Below are 14,411 nucleotides of genomic sequence, written 5' to 3'. Positions count from 1 at the left end.
GATAAATATGCATAGCAGTTTTCATTACTTTCATCTAGAATGACTTGCTCTTTCCTTTTTAACGAAGGCAGACATACCTTTCAATAGGTTCTGGACCATGTTTCTCTCTCAATTCAGCATCTCTTCCCTCTGTTACTTTAATATTTTCCTTTTGTTGCTGCATCTGATCAAAAATAGCATGATAGTGTTCATATTGTCCTCGACCAGGCACAGGTAAAGGCACAACAGCTCCTCCGCCTCCAAAAAACGGAGCCTAGGAATTTAAGAATAAGCTCTCATGTTATGATTCCAATGAGAATTGGCAGCACCTGCTCTCCTTAAGGTAATAAAAGTCAGATTTAGATATTGTAATTAAGAACCTCTAAACATAAAAGTGACTTCTGTATTACAATATCCGGCTAGTTGGCGATACAAAGTGGCTTTCAGTAATTTCTGACAATTATCTGATTACTATCAGCAACAGAGACCCATACACACTTGTGTATTTATTCCTATCCGCCTTGTGGCTTCCTTTTAAAAATAGAAATTTTACATATTATTTGATGAAGAGTGTCATCTACAGCACTGTTAAGTGTCTCTCTTTTGACCAGAGTATAGGATTTACACATGCATTCATTTCACAGCATGTTCTGATCAACATTGTGCATTCGTAGGATTGCATCTTCTGCAATGGTTATAGAAATCCACACAAAAAAATTCACTGTAACGTGAAAAAATGTAGTCTTCATCCTTGCATAGTTTTGCATTGGACCTAGTTGAAAACTACAACTTAAACAAAAACCTGCAAATGTGTTTTTTTTTGGGGGGGGGGAGTGTCCATTGTATCGTATGCTATTTTGCACCCAACACAAAATGTGGCCCTCCAGAATGCCCTATCCAGCCCTCAGGACTCTCCTCAGGCCACTGCTCCCCCAGCTTTGCACTATGCCCTCAAGAACGTTTGCCTTGAGAACCTTTGAAGCATTTGTGGCTGCAGTGTGTTCTTGGACTGTGAAAATGCTTCTTGCCTGCTTAGATGGAAGGGAGGTATATGTGTGTGTGTGTGTGTGTGTGTGTGTGTGAGAGAGAGAGAGAGAGAGAGAGAGAGAGAGAGAGAGAGAGGGACTTTCACATGGCTAGAATGGAACCAATTGCACAAAGGTAACAATACTGGGTCCATTGTTCAAGAAGGTGGTTTCTACACGTCCTGTAGAGGGAATCAAGGGGCAGATGAGCCTTGTCAACCTGGCAAAGTACCTCATCTAGGAGAAGGAAAACTCTGACCCTAAACCTCCGCTAAACCTTGTGGGATATCTTTGGGCGAAGAAAAGGCTAAGGAGTAAACCCTACTCCAATCCGGAGGAGTCCCCAAGATTGTTGGATGGTGCCTTGTACACCTCCTTCTGGCAACCCCAAGCTGGCGCTAAACGTATTGCTCTGCTTTCTTTTCGACTGCATCAGTGAGGCCGAGAGGAGGGCCTCGTCATCTGGGCAGCCCAGAGCCTCCATAAACACAGCCCAGGCTTGTGCCCCAGGGAGATCCCTTTGGTGTTGCTAACGCAGCAGTTGGACTTTGCCCCCAGAGGTGCACTCCATTGTCTCTTGAGACAGACGGATGCGAACAACACCTGTTGCTCTGCCATTTTTGCCTCTGGTCCTGCTAACCTGTTGCCAACAGTGTGACGCGAGCCAACAGTGTGACGCAGCAGCTAAAAAAGCCAATGCAATTCTGGGCTGCATCAATAGGAGTATAACATCTAGATCAAGAGAAGTAATAGTGCCACTGTATTCTGCTCTGGTCAGACCTCACCTGGAGTACTGTGTCCAGTTCTGGGCATCACAATTCAAGAAGGACACTGACAAACTGGAACGTGTCCAGAGGAGGGCAACCAAAATGGTCAAAGGCCTGGAAACGATGCCTTATGAGGAACGGCTAAGGGAGCTGGGCATGTTTAGCCTGGAGAAGAGGAGGTTAAGGGGTGATATGATAGCCATGTTCAAATATATAAAAGGATGTCACATAGAGGAGGGAGAAAGGTTGTTTTCTGCTGCTCCAGAGAAGCGGACACGGAGCAATGGATCCAAACTACAAGAAAGAAGATTCCACCTAAACATTAGGAAGAACTTCCTGACAGTAAGAGCTGTTCGACAGTGGAATTTGCTGCCAAGGAGTGTGGTGGAGTCTCCTACTTTGGAGGTCTTTAAGCAGAGGCTTGACAACCATATGTCAGGAGTGCTCTGATGGTGTTTCCTGCTTGGCAGGGGGTTGGACTCGATGGCCCTTGTGGTCTCTTTCAATTCTATGATTCTATGATTCTAACCACTGGCATGTAGCCCCTGGAAGATTGCCCACAGAGGAACGCTGCATCCGTCTGAAAAGCATTCCCCTCTTCTGGACTAAAGGGTGCTGGTAAGAGCTTGACAAGCACCTACAGATTATTGATAAGGTTAGAAATAAGGAAGAACAGGTGTGTCCGCATATACATTTAACAGCATCTACCAACCTTGATTTCACCACTTCCACCTGCACTGAGCACATTCCTCCATCCTTGCTCCCTGGCTCTGTTTATTCTTTCCATCTGGAAAAGAGGACGTGTGTGTGAGAAAACGGGACTCCACAAATTGATAAATGCTCTGAAGATGAAACTTTAGAGTTAGAAGTGGAAAGTCAAAAGCATTTTACCCTTTCCTTCTCAAGTCTTCTCATCTGCTCAGCCTTGAGGAAACTGATCTGTAGGATGATTTGAAATGATAACGTATTATGCCAACCAACTGCTATGGTAACATATGAGACATATTCCTGCATTCCATCATTAAAAACAGAACAAAAATAGTGACTCTCTTTAATTTACCTGTTCACGCTGTCTTTTGTCCTTCTCAAAAATGTCGTGTCTTTTCTTTTTAGCTGCTTCCTGAAAAATAAATACAGATTCAAACCCTGAGCCATTATTTCCTGAGAATTAGGTCAGGATGGTTAGGACTTCATAGTAAGAGTCATATTCTAGAGGTTTTAATATCTATATATATATAAACACACACAGAGAGATATATATAAATAAGGTTAGAGGATATCTAGTGGAAGGAAATAAGGAGGAAAGGTTTGAAGGTTTTGTTTTGTGTTTAAAAGTATTTTGCTTAGTTTCCTTAGTTTCCATGTCTTTATACCTCAAACATTTTCCTCCTTTCTTCTACTGGTTTCCCTTTCTTCACTGGAGGTGGAGGGGCCTAAATAAAGAGTGAAACTACAAATTAGAAGGAATGCATGTACCATGTGCTGCAGAAGGTAACTGAGCATGGAGAATCAATAACGCAGGAATAAACTAAGTTAGCTTTGCAAACTTGCTATTAATCTTACAGTTTCGGCCTCTCCATGTGCACTGAGAAATAAAAACCACACTTTGGTGAGTGGATCTTACTGTTGGGAAACTACACTTAGGACTTGATTCAATTTCAATACCATTGACTCCCTAGTAAATGCATCAAGTACTGAAGCCTTAATGTATTCTCAGCAGTACAGACAAAAGTGAACACCATTTTTCATCCATTCATTTATCTGATTGCCCAACTGTGTGCCAAAGACAGCAATACTGACACAAGTATTTTGCTGTTTTGCCGTTTGTTAATAGAAAACAAAATATAAATAAAGTGCATCTCTATTCCTCCTCCCCTGGCACATCATACCAACTAACTTACACATGGGAGACTGCATGCTATTTTTAATGCCAAGTAAAAGCCAGTTGGTTTCACATCATGCGTGGATCATTTCAAAGTTGCCAAAAGCTATCACTGTTTTAGCATAGAGAAATGAGGACATATAAGTTTAATATTTTACAGACTTCCCAAGTAGAGTGACACAAAATTTTTTGGGGGGGTATGCTCATAGATTACTTAATGCAGTCAACAGAGTGGATTTCTGGTGGTAGAAATTGGCTGGAAGCCCTAAAACAGGGCTTTTGGGAAGGCTGGGCTTGAGCAGTTTAGGATCCATTGGATCCCTAGCCATTCCTGCTGCATCTCATATTGTAAATAATAAAGAAAAATACAAAGTCAACAGTGGATGACACAAATTTAAAAAGTCAAATAAAACAAATCTGCTCAAATAAAAAGCAAATGAGATCCTAAATATTTAAGATGGTGCACGTACCAACAGGGCCAGTATAACATCATAACTTACTCATGAAGACCCACTAGGCTGTGCCACTTTATACAGTACTTTGAAATACCAAGTCAACACTTTGATTCCACTGAGTTTTTGAAGCTTGTTGTTATAGCATTTTAGGTTTTCTTTTCAGCAGAGTTTACTTGCTGTTATTTTATTATATGGTCTTTGTACACTTTTTACACTGGGTGGAACCAAAACACGCCATAACACCTTCCAGCTGTGTTATGGGCCTTAATGCAGATATAATTGCATGCAGAGATATGTGAGCAGGTCCAAAACTATTCACAGCCAATCTATACTGGAAAGTGGGTGGAAAGGCAACAGATGCCACATTGGATGCCTTGCACCTGAATGTGCAACACAGTGCAATTGCAAAGACTAGTTACATACCGTGTTTCCACTACCGCAAGGGAATCTATCGGTCGCTGAAACAATGCCCGTGACAAGTTGACACAAACAAAATGCAGTTAAGGTTTAAAAAACGCAAACACCAAAGTCCCAAGATATACTTTCTCCACCCCCTCATCAAAAAGATATACTTTTGCTTCACTGCTGAATATTTTCTCTCACCTGTCGGCATTTAATTGAAGGCTTCTCATAGGGCTTTTTAGCTGCATCCCCAGACTTCTTAAGCATTAAAGGCACTCCATATTTAGCAGCAGGTTTTGTGATTTTTTGAGCTGGTGCAGCAGAGGCTAAGTTTTGTCCTTGAGCTGGTCTCTTTGCTATTCAAGAGAGAACACACACACAAAAAAAGAACTCCTTTACATAACACTGGGTTTCTTTAGGAATCTGTCCTAAGACTAAAGAATATTCAAAAATAATTCATTTCCCATCCAGAGTTAGACATGCTGATATTATTTGGCTTAGGTACAACACACTCCATATAAGACTGAACTGGTTGAATGCTTATTTGAAAAGAGGAAGAGAAGACACAACTTACTTACTTACTTACTTATGACAAAGATTGATAACCTTTTATATTCTTTCTTTCAAGTCTACCTGTTCCCCACCTGGCCTTGTGCCAAAAGCAATCTTTATCTACATACCTGGCAAAAGGAATAGCAAAATGCTCTGGCTATAAGCTACATATTTGGAACTGATTTTGAAGCAATATTGTGTTGTTTCAAACTAATTACTTGTAATATAAGTTAACAATAAGCAATTTTTATAACTTGAGAAATTTCCCTTTAATACTGTACTGCTATCGTGCACAAAAGCTAATCTGTGAAAACACATTTCAAAACCAAGTTTCTAGATGAAGATTCCTTTCCTTATGCATAGGCTATCTTGGATGAATAAAAATGAATTCTAAATTAGGGGCTCTAAACATCATGAATATTCTGCATTGGCTACTGTCACCTGATACTCTGTTTAGAGATCAGGTCAATGATGTATTGGAATCAACTAAAATGCACCTAAGAGGATTTTTTTCATATATTACCTGGTCCAGCATGAGGTCCAAACTTCTGAAATACTTTATGGCTAAATTCTTCTGCAATAAGCTAAAAGAATAATTTTACGTTAGAGAGTAACACAGAGTCTAACAGTTACTGAATGACCAATAAATTGAATAAATGTTTCCATAAACATTTGTTCCAAAAATACAGTGGTAGCAGACTCCGCTAACCCAGAAGTAGTACCTCGGGTTAAGAACTTTACCTCAGGATGAGAACAGAAATTGCAGGCCAGTGGGAGGCCCCATTAGCTAAAGTGGTACCTCAGGTTAAGAACTGTTTCAGGTTAAGAATGGACCTCCGGAACGAATTAAGTTCGGAACCAGAGGTACCACTGTAGAAGAGTATATATAGAGATAGCTGTACCCTACCTTGGATGTTCATACCTTTTTAAAAAGCAGTTTAGTAGTTATGAACCTGAATTCAAACTCATGGGAAGTTCTTAAGAATAAATGTATAAAGCTCATTCACCTTGTCCCAAAGACAAAGTACATACGTGTTGAGTTTTTACAGGTTGGATACGGATTGCAATCTTTATAACATTTCATCACATAAATGGCCATGAACACACAACCAGCATACATTTCAATTAGCCAAGAAAGGTCATGTTGTCACAAGGTGCATGTCTGAACCCTCCATAGAAGCTCTCCATATACCCTGAGGAGGGAACCCCGTTAAGCTTTGATTTAAGATATTTTCTGCTTTTAAAAATGTACCTAATTAGAGAGGTATTTAAATATTATCGAAAAATATTGTTCAAGTATGCTTTAGCATGCTCTATTCAAGTTACTTACACATATGACTAGGACTCTAATCTCAAAGTCTTATCTAAAATGTTGAGGCCCTCTTTTATGTCAGGGCTGGGGAACATTCTCTCATGGGCAACCTTCCAGAGGTGGATGTAGGAAAAGGGTGTGACCAGGCACACACGACTCTTCAGGCAAGCAAGGGATAATGTCACTGTTAATGGATACATTCCAGCAAGGTAAAAAATCACTAGACACAGAGCAGGACCTGTGAGGGGTGTGACTGCAGTGGGAAGATGGAATGGGCAAAGTCTCAAGGGCATGATAGAGAGGTGTGAATTTGACCACGGGGCCTGAGGTTCCCCATTCCTCCCCATATAAGTAAGCTACTTTATTGATGTATAAGTATCTTAAATAATTAGGGATGCGGGTGGCCCTGTGGGTTAAACCACAGAGCCTAGGACTTGCCGATCAGAAGGTCGGCTGTTCGAATCCCCGTGACGGGGTGAGCTCCCGTTGCTCAGTCCCTGCTCCTGCTAACCTAGCAGTTCGAAAGCACGTCAAAGTGCAAGTAGATAAATAGGTACTGCTCCGGTAGGAAGGTAAACGGCGTTTCCGTGCACTGCTCTGGTTCTCCTGAAGCGGCTTAGTCATGCTGGCCACATGACCCAGAAGCTGTACGCTGGCTCCCTCAGCCAATAAAGAGAGATGAGCGCCGCAACCCCAGAGTCGGTCATGACTGGACCTAATGGTCAGGGGTCCCTTTACCTTTTTTATCTTAAATAATTAAAGTTTGAATTTGAAACGGTGTGTTACTTTATATACACACACACTTCTGTAGAGTGGCATTTCAGTGTTCTTATTCTATAGAAGGATAATCATAAAAACACAATAGTACCTAATTTGCTAAGATACACAGATATATTGCACATAAGCGAAAGATTTCTTAATTAACAGAAACAGCATGTTTATGATGGGCTTCTTAAACCTATTGCACAGTAGATCATTTGTAACAATAGGTCCAAGTACATACCTGGGGTGTTAGAAATTTTTCAATACGCTTAGCTATAAAAATTTTCTCCAATATGGAGTTGACTGATGGCCTATCCCTAGGATTTCTTTTAAATAACTGTGAAATCAGACTCCGGAGGTCATGGGAATAATGCACAGAAACAGGAGGAAATGATCCGGAAATTATCTTGAGTACCAGATTTTTCATATTTCCAGCTTCAAACTGCAGAGATAAGTGCAATTTGTATGTATTAGACAGTAGTAATGCCACAGCAAAAGAAGACAACTGAATTTCCTAATGCTACAAAAATCAAAATTACTTTAATATGCATTTTCGGTGCTCTAGAAAATATTCTCAATTTGCTTTTAGTCTTGCATTTTATCCATAAAGATTTTCCATATTGTTTTCCCACTACCCTCTTATCTTAAAGCCAACATTGCAACCAGTACTTTTTTCTTTAAAAATGTTTAGGGGTGCTCTCATTTTCCTACTCATATTGAAATACTGCCCCTCAATGAGGCCAAACTTAGTCACAAAATGTTTAGGGGTATGCGTACCCCTGTGTCCACCCAGAAAAAAGCACTGGTCAAAACCCATTGGGTTCAATGGTGGGTGTGACTGCCAAAGTCATTTTTCCCAGAATCCCACCCTCTTTCCATTTATTATTTTTTAAAAATTTGCCACACATGTAAAGCTGAATGCATACAGGTTAAATGTGTGCAAGTTGCGGGCTTACTGTAATTGCTCTAAGGCTGAAGTTTGGGGGAGTGAAATTCCCTCCATTTTAAAAATCCCATCAACAATGTGGTACGTTATCCAAGCCAGCTAACAGCTGTATTTGGGGCTTTGACTTGTGTCACATGCTGTTACTTTAAATCTTATCATGGGCATGCAATTATCTATTACTGTAGTTCAATTCTCTCCTACCAAGCCCTCCACGTAACTACAAAAAGTATACGATCAGCAGAACACAAGTGATTTTAATGTCAAAATACCTAAAATAAAAATATTGCATTTTCTGGGCATTGGAAAAAAGAGTTTCATTTATAAAGTATTTAGAAATGTCGACTTACTGCATGTTTCAGTGTGCACATTTCATAGAGAACACAACCAAGAGCCCATATGTCACTAAAGAAACAAGACACAGAACATTAGTTTGCACAGACCCCTAGATGATCAATAGTCTAGCTCAGGCATAGGCAAACTCAGCCCTCCAGATGTTTTGAGACTACAATTCCCATCATCCCTGACTACTGGTCCTGTTAGCTAGGGATCATGGGAGTTGTAGGCCAAAAACATCTGGAGGGCCGAGTTTATCTATGCCTGGTCTAGCTTGTCCTTGAAACTTGGGTTAGCTTGTATTACTTTCAGTCACCTTATTAAGTTCAGCTATGCCTATATACATATGTACATTTCAGCTGGGGCAACTTCTGCCATCCAAATGGTTATCCACATTTCTACGGTAATGTAAATTGCAATGGCTGAAATTCTGTTCACTTGTGCAACATGCACCTTCTAACCATCAATGTGGACCTTATCAGCCTGCTTATAGCTTTTTGTTCTGCTGGTTCCTTAGAAAAGATGACTTTCTCATCCATCATTTGCCCTTTTCTCTGGGCCAGGTGCAAAGTTAAGGTAGGTCGTTTATGCAAGTGTAATTGGGTACTGTCAGAGCTGCTTCAAGATCCTAGCTCACAGAGGATCACGCTAGCCAGCGGTCATTAAGTAAAAGTCTTTATTGAATTACAGTTTCCATTCTCACGCTGCTGTCTGCAACTCTACGTCTACTAGCTAGATCGGCGAGGCTCCGTCTGAGTCTCCGCCCCGTGCGCACCAACTTAATATCCTAGCCTTGCTCCACCTTTTCCTCCTGACTGTCCTCCTCTGGGTCCCTCTACCCCCCGGGGCTTCTTCCTTCCGGGATTCTTCTGACGCTGACTCGGACCCTTCTGCCTCCTTGCGCCGGGCTTTAGGACCCGGTTCCCTTTCGGGGCTGCTCACTGCGCCGCCTTCCTCTGCATTTGAACTTGGCGCGCGCGCCCAACCTTCCACTTTCCTCTTAACCGTTTCTTCGCTCCCCGATGGAGGTGTGGCCACTCCTGACTCCTGCCCTCCCTCCTGTGGTGAGCTGCCAGCGCTTCCCTCCTGGCTCCTTTCCTCTTCCCTGCTTCCTGGCGGTGACGCTGGTCCCGATTTCCAGCTGCTTCCCCCTGAGTCTCCTCTGGCTCTATCTTCCTGGGGTGCCTCCCTAGACTCCCCCCTTGCCCTGGCCACTGGTGCTCCTTTCTGTGAATCCTCTGATTCACTGGAAAGACTGGGAGATCTCGGGTCGTCGTCATCACTCATCCTTTCCTCTGTCTCCTCCCCTTCGCTCTCTGTTTCCTCCCTTGCCCGTGCCTCTGCACCTAAACCCCTGACATCCATCCCCCCCTCGAAGCCCCCCAGTCCCCCCTCCCCTCCTTCCGGTGCTGGAGCTGGGGGCTGCTGTTGCAAAGGGACGAACGTCGGATATCGGTCGCTTCCCGTGGCAGGCCTCCAGCGGAACTCTTCCAGGTCTTCCTCTCTGCTCTCGTTGACGACAGTCACCTCCTCTTCCATCTCTGTGCCGCCGTGCTCGAAACCCGGGTCGTCCCCGAAAATGTCCATGTCCGTCTCTCCCGCACTTCCTCCAGGCGGCGTTGCTCGGCCGGAACAGTCCAGCCACTTCCTGCGGAACTGCTCCTCCGGCCTATCGTCCCACCAATACGAGGGTTCTGAGACAGGTCCCGAGGGTGACCCCTCCGGGGAACGGACGTCTCGTGTTGGTTCCTCGTCCGAGTCGAACCCCCTGAATGTGCTGTCCGAAAGCGTGGGCGTGAAAAGCCAGTCGTCGAAAAAGTCTGCTGGCATAGGTCTATGTGGGAAGAGGGCATGAAACTCGTCTTTGAGCAGAGGTTCGTCTAAAGCGTAGCCCGGCACCCAGCTGTTCGCACTGGCCGGGCTACCCTCCCTGGCGAGAAAGTATTCTACTCCCTCTTCCCCCCATCTGGAGTCCAAAATCTCCGTGACTTCGTTGATGCGCTCCTCCTGTGCCACTCCCGCGTGCCTCGTTCCTTCTCTGAGCGGACTCGGCGCCGTTCCGGGTTCCTGGAACCTGTGCGGTGCCTTGTAGGGAGTGAGCACCGATCTGTGGAACACCGGATGCATTCTGGAACCCTCCGGAAGTGCCAGTCTGAAAGCTACCGGGTTGACCTGCTCTTCGACTTGGTAGGGCCCCAGTTGTTTATGCCCTAGTTTCTTCTTGGCCAACGACCTGGCCGGCACTGCGTGGGCTGCTAACCAGACCCAGTCTCCCACGTGGAGCTCTTCGCAAACCCTTCTGTGTTTGTCCGCTTGTACCTTGTATGCGTGTTTAGCCAGCTCCAGGTGGCGCCGCAGCTGATCGTGGACTTCCTGCAGCTCCGACGCGAACGCATCTGCTGACTGCGGCTCCCCTTCTCCCCTGCATTCCAGTGCCGAGCCCACGCAACCGGAAGGAGGTCCAACGGTTTGTCGGCTTTGCGAACTTCTATCGCAAGTTTATCAAGGGCTTCGCGATGCAGACGGCGGCCATCACTGACACCCTTAGCTCCAAGAAGAAGAAGTTCATCTGGACAGAGCAGGCGGAGCAGTCCTTTCAGGCCCTCAAGCGTCTCTTCGCGTCGGAAGAGCAGCTGCTTCATGTCAACCCCAGCATGCCGATGAGGGTGGAGACAGACGCTTCGGACAGAGCAGTGGGGGCGGTCCTGCTGCAGAAGGACCCGCAGGGAGTGTGGCGGCCGGGAGCGTTTTACTCCAGGAAGCTCAGCAAGTCCGAGCAGAACTACACCATATGGGACAGGGAGTTGCTGGCCATTCATGCAGCGTTCAAGGCGTGGAGGCACTTTCTGATCGGCGCCAAGCACACGGTGCAGGTTTGCACGGACCACAAGAATCTGGAACACTGGCGCACGGCACAGTTCCTGAACCAGAGACGGAGCCTACTGTCAGAGCTGCTTCAAGATCCTAGCTCACAGAGGATCACGCTAGCCAGCGGTCATTAAGTAAAAGTCTTTATTGAATTACAGTTTCCATTCTCACGCTGCTGTCTGCAACTCTACGTCTACTAGCTAGATCGGCGAGGCTCCGTCTGAGTCTCCGCCCCGTGCGCACCAACTTAATATCCTAGCCTTGCTCCACCTTTTCCTCCTGACTGTCCTCCTCTGGGTCCCTCTACCCCCCGGGGCTTCTTCCTTCCGGGATTCTTCTGACGCTGACTCGGACCCTTCTGCCTCCTTGCGCCGGGCTTTAGGACCCGGTTCCCTTTCGGGGCTGCTCACTGCGCCGCCTTCCTCTGCATTTGAACTTGGCGCGCGCGCCCAACCTTCCACTTTCCTCTTAACCGTTTCTTCGCTCCCCGATGGAGGTGTGGCCACTCCTGACTCCTGCCCTCCCTCCTGTGGTGAGCTGCCAGCGCTTCCCTCCTGGCTCCTTTCCTCTTCCCTGCTTCCTGGCGGTGACGCTGGTCCCGATTTCCAGCTGCTTCCCCCTGAGTCTCCTCTGGCTCTATCTTCCTGGGGTGCCTCCCTAGACTCCCCCCTTGCCCTGGCCACTGGTGCTCCTTTCTGTGAATCCTCTGATTCACTGGAAAGACTGGGAGATCTCGGGTCGTCGTCATCACTCATCCTTTCCTCTGTCTCCTCCCCTTCGCTCTCTGTTTCCTCCCTTGCCCGTGCCTCTGCACCTAAACCCCTGACAGGTACGTATTTCCATAAATGAGCAAACTGTCATTTATGACCAAAGGATACCAAATTGTCAAATTATTATATTATTTTTGTTATATGGAAGACATTTAGATTTCCCACTTCTGGTTCACATCTTGGACTGCACTTGGAATCAAAGCATATCAGTCTGGCCTAGGATAGCTATTACTCTTAACAGCCAGAAGGAAGCGATAATGGGTAAGGGATATTTTTGGCCCAGCAGGCCAATCCTTTATCTCTCCCTAACACCATGAGTCAATACTGACAGGGGGGGTGGTGGGACCACCCGCCTATCAGTAACCTGATGTCATCACTGCGCACCTGTCAGTGTTGACCAGTGGGGATGGGAGTCTGCTTTGCCAGTGTTCCCTGCAAGGAATGTGTTGGCAAATCAGCACCCAGCAGGACTGAACCCTCTGCTCACCAGCTAGTGGAGAGCGCAATACTGCTGGCCACAGCAATCTGCTTCACCAGCACATTCCCTACATGGAATAGATACTCTGCATTGCTCTCAGTTATGCAAGTGCCTCAAAATGCTGAGGCTGGATAAAAGTAGGTTGGCCTGTATTTTCACACAGCAGTATGAAGAAGTCAGTTGAATAAATTGCATTGCGATAAAAGACAATGGCATCTACATACAACTGAAAATAATAATAAAATAATAATAATAATAATAATAATTTATTATTTGTACCCCGCCCATCTGGCTGGGTTTCCCCAGCCACTCTGGGCAGCTTCCAACAAAGTTGAAAAATACACTAAAATGTCACATATTAAAAACTTCGCTGAACAGGGCTGCCTTCAGATGTCTTCTGAATGTCAGGTAGTTGTTTATCGCTTTGACATCTGATGGGAGGGCGTTCCACAGGGCGGGCACCACTACCGAGAAGGCCCTCTGACTGGTTCCCTGTAACTTGGCCTCTCGCAGTGAGGGAACCGCCAGAAGGCCCTCGGCACTGGACCTCAGTGTCCGGGCAGAACGATGGGGGAGGAGACGCTCCTTCAGATATACAGGACTGAGGCCGTTTAGGGCTTTAAAGGTCAGCACCAACACTTTGAATTGTGCTCGGAAACGTACTGTAGGTCTTTCAATAATAAGTTAAGCCTATAGCTAAATACTACCTTTTATTGTTGTAAGGCTTATTCTCACAGATTTCTGGTGACAAGTAATACGGCGTTCCTATGCAAGTTCGAGCAAGTTCCACTGTACTAAAAATAAAAATATAATGAATTAGATTATGTTTTATAGTACTGTGTGAATTGCGCAAAACGTATTTCAGTATTACCTATTAAGAACTCGAGCTATTCCAAAGTCCCCCAACTGTATTGTTCCATCTTTGGTTAAAAATATATTCTGGAGTAGAAACAAGAAAAATACAGTAGTAGATAGGTAGCCGTGTTGGTCTGCCATAGTCAAAATAAAAAAATTCCTTCCAGTAGCACCTTAAAGACCAACTAAGTTAGTTCTTGGTATGAGCTTTCGTGTGCAGGTATCTGAAGAAGTGTGCATGCACACGAAAGCTCATACCAAGAACTAACTTAGTTGGTCTTTAAGGTGCTACTGGAAGAAAAATACAGTACACTAACACGAAGTTAAATTCAGTAGAGAAGAAAGTAACTTATACCGAATTTGCCAATCATTACAAGAAACCACTTTTAGCTGGATGCATATTAACATTTCTTAGTCAGTTGTTATTAACAACTGATTGGTAACTAAGAGTATTTCCAAACAATTTTGACAAATCTGTTTGCTTAAAGCTCACGAACATAATTGCAATATGTAACCTGAAAGCTCATCACATGCACTCTAAACCAAGATATAAGCTTAGACTGGAAATATGGGAATGTGTGCATTCCATCTTGGTTTGTCAAAACTAACCATATTTAGAATAAACGTATCTCAGGGTCAGACATAACAGGAAATTCAAGGTTGATTACAAACCAAAAGTGAAAACTTCATTCTTCTCTTGTACACAAAGTGGAGGAGAGAAAGGGGCTACTTTGTTGGTGCTCATATAACGCTGAACCATACTTTTAGCATTACATCTGAAGTAAGCCTTGGCCTGCAAGTGCACAAACCCTTGTTCTTTCTGGAAAGTCCTGACATAGGTTTGTTCTCTCATCAGTGTTTTGAAGAAAGTAGGCTAAGGCCTAGCTATTATAACATTGACATTCAATTAAAAAAAAGTTTCAGTGAACTTACTTGTGACTTTATGTCTCGATGCAAAATTTTTCTGTCATGCACATGTTTCAGTGCTAAGCAGATCTGTACAAACCAATCCATGATCTAAAAGA

General features: G+C 44.5%; 1 protein-coding gene across 9 annotated transcripts in view; it reads right to left on the bottom strand.

The window, feature by feature from the left end:
- NEK1 (NIMA related kinase 1) overlaps window positions 1–14,411 on the bottom strand; it is a 45,025-nt gene that overhangs the window by 24,801 nt on the left and 5,813 nt on the right. For 5 of the 9 annotated variants that reach the window (XM_081208716.1, XM_081208717.1, XM_081208715.1 and 2 more), the window contains exons 5-16: window positions 14,320–14,403; window positions 13,403–13,470; window positions 13,239–13,325; window positions 8,430–8,484; window positions 7,378–7,578; window positions 5,586–5,646; window positions 4,712–4,866; window positions 3,145–3,204; window positions 2,832–2,891; window positions 2,663–2,710; window positions 2,484–2,558; window positions 78–253 (exon numbers count right to left, since the gene is read on the bottom strand). In XM_081208716.1, the coding sequence (XP_081064842.1) occupies window positions 78–253; window positions 2,484–2,558; window positions 2,663–2,710; window positions 2,832–2,891; window positions 3,145–3,204; window positions 4,712–4,866; window positions 5,586–5,646; window positions 7,378–7,578; window positions 8,430–8,484; window positions 13,239–13,325; window positions 13,403–13,470; window positions 14,320–14,403 (1,130 nt within the window). Of the gene's footprint in view, window positions 1–77; window positions 254–2,483; window positions 2,559–2,662; window positions 2,711–2,831; window positions 2,892–3,144; window positions 3,205–4,711; window positions 4,867–5,585; window positions 5,647–7,377; window positions 7,579–8,429; window positions 8,485–13,238; window positions 13,326–13,402; window positions 13,471–14,319; window positions 14,404–14,411 lie in introns of those variants that run through there. The other 4 variants (XM_081208718.1, XM_081208719.1, XM_081208722.1 and 1 more) reach the window with 4 other exon arrangements.

Source organism: Podarcis bocagei (assembly GCF_964188305.1).
Source record: "Podarcis bocagei genome assembly, chromosome: 9".
NCBI lineage: Eukaryota > Metazoa > Chordata > Lepidosauria > Squamata > Lacertidae > Podarcis > Podarcis bocagei.
Note: the sequence above shows the minus strand (reverse complement) of the source record. Positions and strands in the feature narration are given on the sequence as shown.